The following is a 15074-nucleotide window of genomic DNA, read 5'->3' on the forward strand; positions in this document are numbered from 1 at the left end:
CTGGTTCCCTCAATCCTGGGGTAATCTTGGTCACTGAATTCAAACAACCTGGGCAACCAGGGAGTTACGAAAGAGGAGGGAAGTCAGCAAAGAGCCAGGAAAACCAAATGCCCTGGGAGGCTCAGAAACCATGGAGAACAAGAAGAGACAGACAACTTCAGAAACAAATGATTAAACAGCCTCCTCAGCAGCCTTTTCCTGCTTCCTTTGTTAAAGGCTTTTGCAAAGGATGGGCCATTAAGAACAGGCTGTGCATAACTGATGTCAGCAGAGCACAATCAAGGGCTAATTTTTGACACAGCATCATTCACAGCACAAGCTACATACAGGACACAGCATCATTCACAGCACAAGCTACATACAGGACACAGCTATCTTGACTAGAAGTGTGTACCACTATAGAACAGATCCTTCACTTCACTCTCTCTCTCTCTCTCTCTCTCTCTCTAACTTTTCCCGCTGCCTTTAGTGGACATAAGTGATCTGTGTTTATGGATATGCTTAAAGCATTTGCTCGGGTAGTTTAACAAAAACAAGTATATGTTGCATTCGTTGGCTCATTGGCAGGAGTGAAGTCAGGACTGCTGCTTAATTTCATATTAACAGTGTCTGCAGAGCAGAATTGAAAATGTGGATGGCAAATTTCCCATAAAGGGATTTGATTCGATGGCAGGGGAATGTCTTGCATCTGTACCACAGCCTATAACCTCCCCCACTTCCAAAAATTACAGTAATAAATTGAAAAATGAATGCAACATTGGCCAGGTTTAGGCAAACAGTTCCCTCCTTTATTGTATCCTTTTAAAAAAATGTTTCTGCATAAAGGACACTACCCAATGCAGATCTACAGATTATAAATCGACTTTCAATCAGTGTACTTTAGACCTGCAAACACAAGGCCATGCTTACTCCTCTCGTTATCTACTTACTCACTTTGCAATCTAATTATAGTTGTAGCATATCTGCTCATCAAGGCCATAAGCACAATTTATTTCCAAGTCTTGTTCTTTTTTTATACTCTGTTGGCAGTCATTACTACCAGCACCTGAGTGCTTCTTTACTGACCCTCTTGTTTATATCAAATTAAGCAGCTAGTTCCTTCATATTTGGTTTGACATATCTGGGTGCACAGAGAATGCAAAATTAAATTAAAGAAAGCAGGCAATCTCCACAATTCAAAATATGACTATAAAAAGACTTAAAGCAAAATCAAACCAGTCATCTGGCAATGCAAATGGTCTTTTTTTTTTTGATTTGAGGAAATTCTAACTCCTTCTCTGTACAAGATCAACAATGCAAATAAAACATCCCATAAATATGAATAACGCTGCAGTAATGTCTACTGTTTGTTCTCGATGTGTCTGTCTGAAGGGTATTTTGGTTCTGAACATGCTGGGTGCGGGTTGCTTCATAAATTAATTGCCAGTACTGACTTGGTTGCTGTTCACAGGTTTCCAAATATAGCTATTTCACACAGCTGAAAAAACCTCCCCACAACTAAAAACTGTTCACCAACACATTTGATATATGGTCATGCGCTCTTACCATTACAGATGAATCAATGGAGCTGATTGGTTGAAATGCAGCCACAGACACTGCTACTTTAACATGGAGTGACATATAGTATTAATGAACGAATGAGAATGTGCATACATATACGAAGTAAGAATGGAACGTATGTTCCACGTCTAATTAATTCCCCCTTCGCCATCCCACCTGTATTAAGCTATCCAGTTGTAAATGGTCTATTAATCATAGGAAAAATTCTCCCTGTCCCTTTTTTTAGTAATACACATTCTGAGCGAACAAAGGAGCAGCCAGGGATGATTTCTGAGCGCCGTCATATGATATTTTAGCTCAAAAAATGAAGTAGTAAGTGTGCAAGAAAGAAACTATGAGAAAGGGTGGGGTGGGGAATAAAGACATTATTTATTTATTTAGTTATTTAGTAGCAGGCACAAATTTCTGACCACAGATTCAGTCCCTGTGTTTCTAACAGAACAGCAAAAATGCAGAAATTTATGAATCAAAGCATCATACCTACCCAGAGAGGAAGGGGAGGGAGGGTAGAAAGAGACTGTAGGTTGTTTTCACCTACCTGTGCTAGTGCGGTATGTGCCTGTATGTGCTGGTTGAAGAGGGTCCCCTTGACTCTGGCTGAGACTCCTCATAGGGGGCTTCTGATATACTCTGTCTTCATAAATAGGATCTATGTGGTGCTCTGGAGACTGTAGTGCCCTTAGCTCGGAGCCCAGGTGGCTATGCTGGCTGGTATAAGAAGCCCGGGATCCAGCTGCAACATAAATTGATATGGGAACATTAAGGGGAACACCAAAACCACTTGCAAGGAAACAGCACCCCAAAAGGCACATCGAGAACAGAAACGCAATAATTTGTAACCCGATTACCTTGCAAGCAAAAGAAAGCAGCTAACAAATTGGGGTGGGGGAGACCTTAAACAAATCAAAACTATTGAAAAAATTACAAAGAAAGAATAAACATGACAAGGCAGCAGTGGCTCAAGTTAGTCACACTCTCTGTCTTCATCCAGCCATCTGTTGCTGCTGCACAATCTGATTTTCTCAAACGTGAGGGAGATTCTTCAGCAATGCCAGAAAACACACACACACACACACACACACGTTTCCAAATATATTTGCTTTATCTCGGAGAAGCCTGTCGGCAGATGGGGGAGTAAACATTCAAACGAGTACCATAATTTGTGCCCACATCTTCAATATTAGACTGAAACCAAGTTACAAATATCAATTATTCTTCAGGATGAACACCAGAGTTGACCTAGTACATCTTCCGTTTAAACAGGGCAGGATTTTGTGGTTTGTCAGCTGTTTTGTCATGTGCTATATAGACGCCAGATTGCGAGATTTCGTAAAACCGAAATCCCCCAGGGCACATATATTAAAGCTATCATTAGGAGATAATGCGCATACTCATGAAAAAAATTGGGTTGTATCCAGAATAGAAGAGATTGCAGTATAATAAAGGCTCCTGCTAGAGAACAGAAGAGGGAGAAGGTGGTTTTCTCAAATTTCCCCTTACCCACACAACCACCCATGCGGATACCTTATTTACATGTTTTAACTTAAAGCATGTTTAGGGCAATTTTTGTATCTTATGTATCTCTTCTGGTAACCAAACATAAGAGTTATTTTCTGTTGACTGAGAAGAAAACTAGGAGTCTCTGTAGTTATGTTGCTACTCCACATTTTAGTCAGCTGAATATATATTGTTTTCCACATGTTACATTATGTCAAAAAGGGAGATAAAGTCCTCTCCCAATAGAGCTACCACAATCTCCATATTATAGCCAGGCATAAATAAAAGACCAAAGACAAGGATTAAAGCTGTGAGGTGCTTGTATTAACCGCCATATCAGTTAAGGAAATCTCACCACTTAACCTCTACCACACAGAACTACTTCACTGCTACAATTTCTTGATATCGTTTTGCAAGCAGATGATGGAATAACGTTCGCAATATGTTGACACCCTGGGGAGCTAAAACATGAGGAAAAATCCGTACTAGCCCAAGCAAGCAAAAATGTATTTGTAAACATTATGTAGCAGATGGCTAAGTTAAGCTTTAAGATGTAACAGGCCATATGGCAAAAACTGGTACACACCTTAAACGCCGTCACCTCTTAGACTCAAACCAACCCAAGATCTGTGCTTGTTAAATGTTAATCACATGGTCCTGTGGTATCTTGTTAAAAATACTGCATTTCAAATGCAGAAGAGATGTATCTTCTGAACACACACTCACAAATTCTGGGAATATATTCCTGATTTTGAAAAGGAACCACTGAAACACCGCTTGTACAGTGAATATTCCACTGGCTTAACGATTTCATCACAAGCAGTGCTACAGGACAGTCCTGTTCTATCCCCTTTCCAGAGCTGCTACGCTATATCAGATGTGTATTATTTGATACTAGAAGTAAGGGGATGCTCTCATATTACAACTCGCAGACGGAACAGAAGAAGGCCAAGTGAAGGAACTCTGCAGTTGCATTCCTTAAAGGTAAAGGTAAGGTACCCCTGACCGTTAGGTCCAGTCGCGGACGACTCTGGGGTTGCGGCACTCATCTCACTCTATAGGCCGAGGGAGCCGGCATTTGCCCGCAGACAGCTTCTGGGTCATGTGGCCAGCATGACTAAGCCACTTCTGGTGAACCTGAGCAACACATGGAAACACTGTTTACCTTCCCACTGGAGCGGTACCTATTTATCTACTTGCACTTGATGTGCTTTCGAACTGCTAGGTGGGCAGGAGCTGGGACTGAACAACGGGAGCTCACCCCGTCGCGGAGATTCAAACCACCGACCTTCTGATCGGCAAGCCCTAGGCTCTGTGGTTTAGACCACAGCGCCACCTGCATCCTCTGCACTCTGCAACTGCATTCCTTAGGAATGCACTAATACTTTCCCATTTTTTAAAAAAACCCTCCCTTAATATAAACATAACCCCTGTATACACGAGATGGAGGCAACTACCAGTGTTGAAGCAGAAAATAAAGAGGTGCCTCAGGAGTCTCCTGCAATCTTAGCACTGGAATCTTATTCCTTACTGTCTGGTTTTTGCAGAGGCAGGATACTACAGGCTTGCACACTGCATGGGGTTCAGCTTCCTTTGCAGCTCATTTCCCAGTATCCTGTAAACTAATGCATTATCCCCTTAATCCTGGTGGTGTTAAGCCCTTGCAAGGCTTCAGATAAAACCCACAAATAGGACTACAATGCAGTGGAGTAAATTACACGCTGTGTAACTTGCGCTCTCTAAACAAAACGAAAGCAAACAAAGGGAGCGAAAGAATGGTGCTAACCAGAGAATTTGCCAAAGCCTGCCCAGCATTTCACTACCTTCGGAAGAGACGGGTGACTCATTCTCATAAAGCTCACAAGCTGCTTGGCAGCAAGAGTGCCAGGCAGCTTTTTAGAGTCCAAAGGACCATGTCCTTCATCCATGCCAGGATCAAGCATTCCAATCAGGCAAAGCTGGATTCAGGGCAGGAGAGATGTCAAGCAGCGTAAAGGGATTGGTTAATCCAGGGTTTCCCAGACTTGGGTCTCCAGCTGCTTTTGAGCCACAATTCCCATCACCCCTGACCACTGGTCCTGCTAGCTAGGGATAATGGGAGCCGGTAGTCCAACAGCAGTTGGAGACCCAAGTTTGGGAAACCCTGGGTTAGCCCTTGTGAACACTTGAGTCATGAACACATCACTCCCCCTTTGAAAAAAGCAAAAAGAAAAGAGGAAGGTGTTGGGCAGAGATGCCAGATGCCCAGGAGAAACGGCCTACCCTGTTTGGTGTATCTTTAAATACAGCTTGATATGTGGGAACCAGCAAACAGCATCATCTACAGCTAAAACAACCAGTGGAAAAACAGGTGAACCTAATGTGGAGCCATGAATCACAGCTTGATGGGCTTCTGCTTACTAGCCAAGCTTGCATCTTGCCTGTGCAACCACTTCCCGGGCTTTGAAATCACACATTCCGATCAAAGGGGTTGACAATGGATCACCAAAGAAATATGATATGCAGTGAAAATGATTATTAGTGGACGCCACGAAAGGGAGGATGGAAGTCACAGAATTCAGAGAAATCTATACTTTTGGATTGTATTTTTCCTTTTTGTAAATGGAAAACTAAATTGCAAACACAATACAAATTATTATAAAAAGACAATGGATCACACAAGTGCCTTTTGTCCTGACCCAAGTAGTGAGGACATCCATTTAGGATTCTCCCTCTCTTTCCTCGGTGGGCTCCTTTGCACGGCTCTGCTGGGGAGCGGGAACCCTCCCCATCCCCGGTACTCCCCCTACTTGTGCGGGAGTCAGCGGCTGGCTGGCAAATTCTTTAACTGCTTGGCTGAGGGGAGTAGCAATTGCACACTCCTCAGATGAGCAGTAAAAAAAATGCAGAGGGAGGAATAAGCCTATTGGCACCTCACCGATGACAGTATATGAGGGCAGATTGGGGTGGCGGTTTCACTCAGCTGTATATCGCTGGTGAAACCGCCTGCTCCTGAGTCCCTCTGCTAGCAGCGCCTGTTGAGGGGAGTCAGGAATCTTTACTTCCTCCAGCGAGCATTGCTAGCAGAGACTTAGGAGAGGTGGTGGTCTCACCAGCGATATACAGCTGAGTGAAGCCAACATTGCAATCTGCTCCTCATACTGGCTCTGGGCGATATATTGATATATCTTCAAGGCCTACCCAGTGATCTACCATACCTGCTGCCAGCACAATGAGGAGTAAGCAAGTCTGAAAGGATAACTTCATATATTCAAGATAGCAAATGCTATATATTATCCCTTTTCGCAAATGCTATATACAGTGGTACCTCGGGTTACATAAGTTTCAGGTTACATACGCTTCAGGTTACAGACTCCGCTAACGCAGAAATATTACCTCAGGTTAAGAACTTTGCTTCAGGATGAGAACAGAAATCGTGCTCCAGCAGTGCAGTGGCAGCAGGAGACCCCATTAGCTAAAGTGGTGCTTCAGGTTAAGAACAGTTTCAGGTTAAGTATAGACCTCCGGAACGAATTAAATTCTTAACCCGAGGTGCCACTGTATTATCCCTCAGGGTGGCAGCTTCATCCACAAGGGGAGCCAGAGATCTGTACCAAGTGGCCATACAATAATTTTACCTTGACTGGGTTGCAAATGATCAGCTCACCATTGCAACTGCTGCAAGATTACTGGATCTCTAACTACCTTCACATTGGCTGAAGCCAGAAGGATACTACTCATTTAAGATAGGAGGAGAAAACCTTTCAGCTCAAGGGCGACATTCCCTCATAATTTTTTTTAGAAAAATAACATTTTATTAATTTTCCAAAAATAACAATGCATAAAGAAAAAAAATCATAAACAAATTTTTAAACCATAATTTTTTGCTTGACTTCCCTCCATTCCTCCTCTTGGTTCCATTGCTTTATGCTTGTTCATGCATGCCTGTAAAACCTTATATTCTTAACAATCCAATTTTAAAACCTTCACCATCTTACTACAAGTGACTTTTAAAAGTTATACTCATGTAGAAATCTATACACAAAGCTTAAAAAATATGCATTAAACATCTGCCCCCTTTAAAAAAACAATCAAAGTCCTCTTTCTTTCTTGGGTTTCAAGTTGATTAATTTGTCCTGCATAGTTCAATAATTTATTTTGCCAATTTTCTTTTTCTTCTTTGGCGGAGGCCTCTTCCTTCTGTAGGGGCTCACATTTCCCTCATAGTTAATGTTCCAGACTAATGGGGGGGAAATGGGCAAGGCTACCCACACATAAGCTCATAAACACACACGTGCACACTCATTCATTCATTTACACACATTCATTCATTTTCTCACTCTCCCCCCCCCCCTGCAATTAAGTTTGAAAATTAAGCTTGCCACACAATTAAGAATTTCCTTTCCAGGAGCGCACTGACTCTGTTTTCTGTGACTAGGTGTATTTCTGCCTCTCATCGCATTTTTGGGTCTCAGTCTCATTTCTCCTCACCTCCACCTGCATCTTGCTTCAACTTTTGGTGCTGAAATTCCATAAGCAGGTGAATGATTCTGAGCACAATGAGGACAGTTGCCAAACAAGAAAAGCTGTGGTAGAAAACATCAATGCATTGACTGGTCTGTTGAAAGTCGTCGTCGTTGTCCCGCCCCCCCCCCCGGTCCCGCCCTGATTTGTTCCATAGCAAAACTTAAAAGGCATTAAAAGTTGTTAGTAATTCTGAAAGAACAGAACGAAACGTTTGAAGCTGAGGGGTGGAAAAAACAACAGTCTTTGTTCTTTATTGTGATTTCTGGAGAGAACCAATTTGGATGAAATCATAAAGAGCTACCTGTGTCACGCAATATCCAAAACAGACATTCTTCACTTTGCATATTCATGATGAATGTGTGCGTTTTTTGTCTGTTCTTGCAATAAAAGGGGGCAGTGTTTTTCAAACTGTTGGGATCCCCTTCTGAACATACGCTGTCTTCTGGGGCCCCATGCCACTTACCTTTGCTGTGTGGAAATTCTAATGGTCAGGTATGTGCATTGACATGAACACAACCCTGTGGACAGTGGTAAATACTCTGCTAACGGTTCTTTAAGCTGGAGTCCCCTTGGTCCCATTTTCTTGCCAGGTGATCCAAGGCATTGGAGCTGTGCACCTTTCCAGCCGTACTCCAGATTGCCTTGCACAGAAGATTCCTGCACTAGATGACCCTTGGGGTCCCTTCCAACTCTACAGTTCTCTGATCCAATGACCTCACATCCAGCAATTTTTATCTCAAAGGGCTACATTTGGGCAAAACTGGTGGGGGGATGGGACCAAAACATCTAGGTGACAAGCACACCCCAATCCCTACTAAAATGAAAGCAAAAGAAGAGAACAAAAATTAAAAACTATTGCTGCACAGCAGGAAAAACAACAACCCCAACCCCATTTTGCACCCACTGATCATGATGAAAAACTGAGTTTAGAAGAAGAAACAAGCAGCTATTTTAAAAAACCGCAAACAACCGGACACACAGACAGACACCAATTTCTTTCGATGTAAATAACCACATCTAACTTTCTTTTCATTATTAGACTCTAACTCAAAGCTGAGTGCTAAAGCGATAGCATGATGTTACTAGGCAACGGTGCCAGGGAACGGCACACAGTCTGGGCGGCTAACCACAGCTCCTTGACAATTCCCAAATTCAAAACAAAATTGTCTGGAACGGAAGTGCCTTTCGTAGCTTTGATTTTTTCCCCCTTCTTCAAAAAAATAAAATAAACGAAGCAGAAAGAAGATATGACTTTGTTTATAGGAAAACAGCAAAAGTGTTTTCAGGGAGGGACAGCAGAAGGAATAAACATTTATTTTGCAAACTCTTTCTATATTTGCTCTTTAGAGTGGGAGTGGTCTGAAATTCAAAAGAACTGTGGTACTACCAGAGAACCAGACCACACACCCCTCTGGGTCTACAGTATAACTAGGGTCACGGGTGGTGCTGTGCTGCTCTCAGTCACAATATCCATAGAGGAATGTTGCTCAAAACAGGATAGCTTCTTTTTTGAATACTGATTTCTGCCTTTCTGATTTTGTACTCAGGTGTGCTCAGTGACCTGGTGCTGATGTTTACGAGATCCCTTCCCTTTCCCTTACTTCACCTTTCCTGGTTTTTACCTGGGGCAACCTGGTCAGTTGGGCAGGGTACAAATAATAAAATAATAATTATTATTACCATGTTTTACATGGTCTTTGCAATGTTACATACATGCAACTGTGTTAACCGTGGCCAATTCCAAGTTCTGGAAACTAGACTCAAGCCCCTGTTTCAGAGTGGATTGTTCAGATGTGGTTTTTATGTCCACATATGACTGACTCTTGAGAGTCCCATGGACTGCAAGAAGATCAAACCTATCAATTCTTAAGAAAATCAGCCCTGAGTGCTCACTGGAAGGACAGATCCTGAAGCTGAGGCTCCAATACTTGGGCCACCTCATGGGAAGAGAAGACTCCCTGGAAAAGACCCTGATGTTGGGAAAGATGGAGGGCACAAGGAGAAGGGGACGACAGAGGACGAGATGGTGGGACAGTGTTCTCGAAGTTACCAGCATGAGTTTGACCAAACTGCGGGAGGCAGTGGAAGACAGGAGTGCCTGGCGTGCTCTGGTCCATGGGGGTCACAAAGAGTCGTACATGACTAAACGACTAAACAACAACAACAATGATTGGCTTGTTAGCTTCTACATATCCTGTTTGGATATTTGACGCTATTCTGCCACTTGTCATTTTGCACAAGCGTGTTGAGCTTGATGGAGAGGGTCAGGACCGGGCTGCTTTCTCCCCTCCCTCAGTTACTCTTCCCTCCTGCCCTCCCCCGTCTTTTCCATTCTGGGCATTTGTGCAGGTATTTCTGTATCAGTGTGTGCACACCTTTTCAAAATCCCTCCCCAAAGTATGCAAGAGCAAATTTAACTAGCCCTTGCCCTTATATAAAAATTTTTCATTAAGGAAAGTGGAAGTTTCATTTCCAGTCAGCATTAAAAACAAGCAAATAAAAAACACACAATACTGAGGCAGTGTTAGAAACTGAGATATGAAAGTTAGGAGCTAAATGGCACCCTAAACCTAGGTTATGGGCGCAGCAGCATAATGTCTAGACACACTTTTTAACACACTGTTAGCCGCTCTGAGCCTGGCTTCGGCTGGGGAGGGTGGGATATAAAATTATTATTATTGTTATTATTATTATTATTAACAAGAATACAAAGCTGAAAATGAATGAACTGCAGCTAAACTCTTATGTTCTTTTTTCACTTGGTCTAATCCGCATCTGAAGACGGCAAAAAATAAAGCCATGCTTCCCTTGCCCACCGCCCTAATATTCACAAGAGGGTGTCTTCTCCAGTCTTCAGTGAGTAGCTGGAAGTAGAAAGGCAGAAAAAGATCCTCTTTTCCTTCCGCTCTGCAGACAAGCCTTGGATTCTCCCTACACCTCCTTTCCTTCATAAATCTTTTTGGCACCACAATTAACACATATTACAGGCCTATACAACTGTTGGCAGAGACACCCACTTTGAGTGTCCAGTTCACAAACCTAAGACTTAAGGGTCCTTCAGTGACCCCACTCCAAAAATTGTTTTGATTTTAAGCATCACTGTGAGAGTCTGAGGTAGATAACACTTTAACATGCACTACTTAAACCATCATAACTAACTGGCTAGTATATTTCAAATTAATGTACTTTTAATGTATGATATGCTTTTAAACAAGACAACTAAAATCTGAACAAAACATGTTGGGTTTAAAAGAAAACCAAGAGTTTTTAGGTCCTCAATCCACGCATGTTTTACTTGGGAGGAAACCCAATTGAACTCGGTTGGAATTTACTTCCGAGTAACAGGCAGATCCAGATTGAAAACAACCCTTCCCCCCACCCAAATTGCTTCTTGTTTCTTATATATTGCATTTTATTGTATTACAGTTTGAATTCCTTAACACTGTAAAGCACAGTGCATTAGAGTTGCTAAACAGACAGAAAAATCATAAAGTGGTCCACCAAGATGCTCAGCGGTTTTCAAATGGACTCTGGATGGGAAGTTCGGAAACCACATTCTGCCTAGTTCTCCTTCTACGTCCCACATGTGTGAAATTCCACCCAAGGTTTAATTTCTCCTGTGCAATTAATTATCCCTCCCCCCTCCTTGAGAGGGAAGGAAGAAAGCAAGAATAGAACAGAGGCAGGCGCATGGGCCAATCAGGGCTGGCTGATTTCAGGGCGCTCCAGAGGCAGGCTGGCAGCGGGTTAAACTCCCCTTACCCAGCCCCTTATTGGAGCCTCCCCTTCTGCACTGAGGATGAGAGAGAAATGCAGAAAACGGAACTGCAGAGCATCCCTGTCATTTTCAGAATTTGCTTCAGGAGCAGACAAGCCCATTCCTCCAGCAGCTTCAAGGAGGACTGCCATTATCTTTGTTTCCTGTCCCTTTTCAGTGGGTGAGACTGGTGGGGGAGGGGGGGAGGGAAAATGCAGCTGTATTCCTAGCCTAAGGGCAGCCAATTTCAGGCTGCCAAGAGGGAAACTAAGGCCAGCTGAGAGGTGGCACCTATCATGGGGAGGAATTTCTCCTTCCACACCCTCAGCACCAGCAGTCCTGCACCCAGAGCTCAGAAACTGCTCACGCTAATGAAATTCCTTGTCGCAAAATGCACCTACAACAATGGGAGTTTCCAACCCTGTACTGAGGTCTTAAACAAGAGTAATATTTAGCTATATAAATCTGATGTTTGATTGGTGTATGTATATATAATACACAATTCCCATAGCCCCTGTAACTATTAACAGTATAGTCAGGCATTTTACACACACACACACACACACACACACACACACACACCCCAAAGCACCAATGAACTACAGGCCTTTGAGAGGCCTTGCTCAAAACCTGCAGTCTCGGTCACTTTGTGAGAAGATGCATCTTGCAGCCTAGCTAAGATTGGTCTCCTCCAAACATAATATCCAGAGCTGGACCAGAAAGAAGGCTGATCTTTTGAATTATGCTTTTGAATTATGGTGCTGGACTGCAAGATGATCAAACCTATCCATTCTGAAGGAAATCAGCCCTGAGTGCTCACTGGAAGGACAGATCCTGAAGCTAAGACTCCAATACTTTGGCCACCTCATGAGAAGAGAAGACTCCCTGGAAAAGACCCTGATGTTGGGAAAGATGGAGGGCACAAGGAGAAGGGTACGACAGAGGACAAGATGGTTGGGCAGTGTTCTCAAAGGTATCAGCTTGAGTGTGACCAAACTGCAGGAGGCAGTGGAAGACAGGAGTGCCTGGCATGCTCTGGTCCATGGAGTCACGAAGAGTCGGACATAACTAAACAACAAATCACTAAAGGTGTGCTGGCCGCTATCCTAAGCATAATTATATATATGTATATGTATATGTATATGAATCATATATATATGTCATATATATATATGACAGATTCATGAAGGATAGAACTATCAACAGCTATTAGCCTCCAAAGCTAAACATAACTTCAACATACAAAGGCTATATCAGATGCTGAGGACAAGTAACATGGTCATTGCATTTATGACCTGCGCATAAGCTCCCAGACATACCTAGTTAACTGCTGCTGGAAGCCAAATGCTGAACTAATGTGGACCTTATTTTCATCTAGTTTTTATGTACACACATATAATAACCAGAAAAATATATAAGGGAAAACCATTCCAGAGCTCACTTTTTGCATACACATTAGCTCAGTTCTGCAGAGGAAAGGCATTGAATATGTATGGAGTTGCTCCACATTCATTACAAGCGAAGAAGTCTCTAGGCAGAGCCCATAATGAACTTCTCCTTTTAAAAGATTAATTCTTGGGAATGAATGGATGTGCTCAACCATAGCTAGGTTTCCCGCCCCCTGCAGGTGGAAATATTCAGCTGGCTGAATCCCAATAAATCCTATGCCCCAAGGAAACAGAATATATGACCCACCAAGCTAAATGTGGCCCGCTAACTACTAATTATGGTCCGCAGATGCTTGACAAGCCCCATCCTATTTTTCCAATCCCAAACAAGCAGGCAGTTTATGAAATCTTCAGTGAATTAGTAGATCATGTGCTATGCATGCTTGCTACAAACTCCAGCAAGAGTAGAAGCTTTGAAAAATTGGGCATCATGTTGACTAAAGTGTCCAGAAACCCATTCTTCTATTTAAGGAGAGTGGACAGCATCTGTAGAAGATCCAGAATTATTCACCTTCTTGCCCAACGTATCTGTAACAGATCTCAGAACTGGTCAAACCCACAGAAATAAGCAAAAGGATCAATTTCTTTCACCTGCTACACAGAACTCTTCAACAACCATCTTTTGGACCTTTTCCTGCCACTTTCTGAGTGAAAAAAAAATTATCACAACAAAAGGAAGAAGAGTCATTAGTGGTATGGAGAAAAGAGGCAGCTCTTGTGAGGAGGGATGTATGTGTGAAACCGAGTGTTGCAGTTTGACACTGAGCTGTTCGCCGGGGGAGGGAGCAGGAATTGAGTTAGGCCTCGTCCACAACTCAATTTGCTTCACTGTTTTCCACTAAATCAGACAAAATGGCAAATGGGTTTTCCATGGACTGCCATTTGTTGTGCTAAAATGATAGAGAAAACTTTGGTGATGGTCTAATGAAAAATACAAATAAAATCTATGAGGAGAAGGATGCACAATTTTTTGTGCCGCTTCTTTTCCATGAATGCTTTGACTCATTACCTGTTATAAATTCAAATTTTTTTTTTTAGGGGAACGTTAAACTAATCACCTTCAATTTACATGCAGTCAAGAATCCGAATACAAAAATCAGGTAAGTGGAACTTAACACAGAAGTAATTTTTGAGGCAATACAAATTACGTTTCCTATTACATAAAGCCATCTAAAAACCAAACGTTCCAATGACATTTCAGATTTCTGTGTTTTACTAAAACTGCAACCTACACTTTTGCTACTTTCTAGGGAAAGCTTCATTAACTTTCAAGGCCACGTTCAGGCCAAAAGAAAACAACATTTTCTTCAGAGATCTACTAATTATTTCCATAATCATGCTAATGCTGGTTAATAGTTGGAACAGAAGCTTGTGTGGCTCATTTAAAACATAATGGTTGTGATTCTGCAAGTCAATTAGCAGTCTTGTTGTATTTCAGGGCAAAGGAGTGCATCCAGCCAAAATTTGGGAAAACAAAATCCACAAGATTTGTAAAATATCACATTACCTGTAAGGCATGGTCCTGCTACCATTTCAATCCTCATTGATTTCAGAGAAACAATTTAAGGTAATGTTTAGTTCTCACACTGAAACTATGGGACTGGAGGTAAGACTATCATCAAATTAAAGGACTCTCAAGTCAGTTAATCATATTAGTTTCAGCCAACTGAATTTGTATATGAGTAAGAAAATAGTGGTGGGGACGCGGGTGGCGCTGTGGGTAAAACCTCAGCGCCTAGGACTTGCCGATCGCATGGTCGGCGGTTCGAATCCCCGCGGCGGGGTGCGCTCTCATCGTTCGGTCCCAGCACCTGCCAACCTAGCAGTTCGAAAGCACCTCCGGGTGCAAGTAGATAAATAGGGACCGCTTACCAGCGGGAAGGTAAACGGCGTTCCGTGTGCTGCACTGGCTCGCCAGATGCAGCTTGTCATGCTGGCCACGTGACCCGGAAGTGTCTGCGGACAGCGCTGGCTCCTGGCCTATAGAGTGAGATGAGCTCACAACCCTAGAGTCTGGCAAACGGGCAGGGGTACCTTTACCTTTACCTTTAAGCAAAATAGTTCTGAAGAATACTTTGCATGCAGATTGGGGTGAGGAACCTGTGCTCCTTCAGATGTTGGTGAACTGTAACTCTCATCATTCCTCACTCCTGGTGGTGCTGGTGGGACTATTGGGAACTAGAGGTCATTAATACATGGAAGGCGACAGGTTTCCCAACCATTTTAGAATATGACTTCTACAATGCACAAAGAAGCATTCCTTTGTGTTTGAGGGAGAAGGAGGAATTCCTCTTATAGATGATGCT

General features: G+C 42.7%; 1 protein-coding gene across 7 annotated transcripts in view; it reads right to left on the bottom strand.

Annotated features, from left to right (window-relative positions):
• Positions 1 to 15074, bottom strand: part of CTNND2 (catenin delta 2) — a 528002-nt gene that overhangs the window by 224821 nt on the left and 288107 nt on the right. For all 7 annotated transcript variants that reach the window (XM_079984908.1, XM_079984909.1, XM_079984910.1 and 4 more), the window contains one exon: positions 2099 to 2293. In XM_079984908.1, the coding sequence (XP_079841034.1) occupies positions 2099 to 2293 (195 nt within the window). The remainder of the gene's footprint in view (positions 1 to 2098; positions 2294 to 15074) is intronic.

This window comes from Podarcis cretensis (genome assembly GCF_951804945.1).
Source record: "Podarcis cretensis genome assembly, chromosome: 7".
Classification (NCBI taxonomy): Eukaryota; Metazoa; Chordata; class Lepidosauria; order Squamata; family Lacertidae; genus Podarcis; species Podarcis cretensis.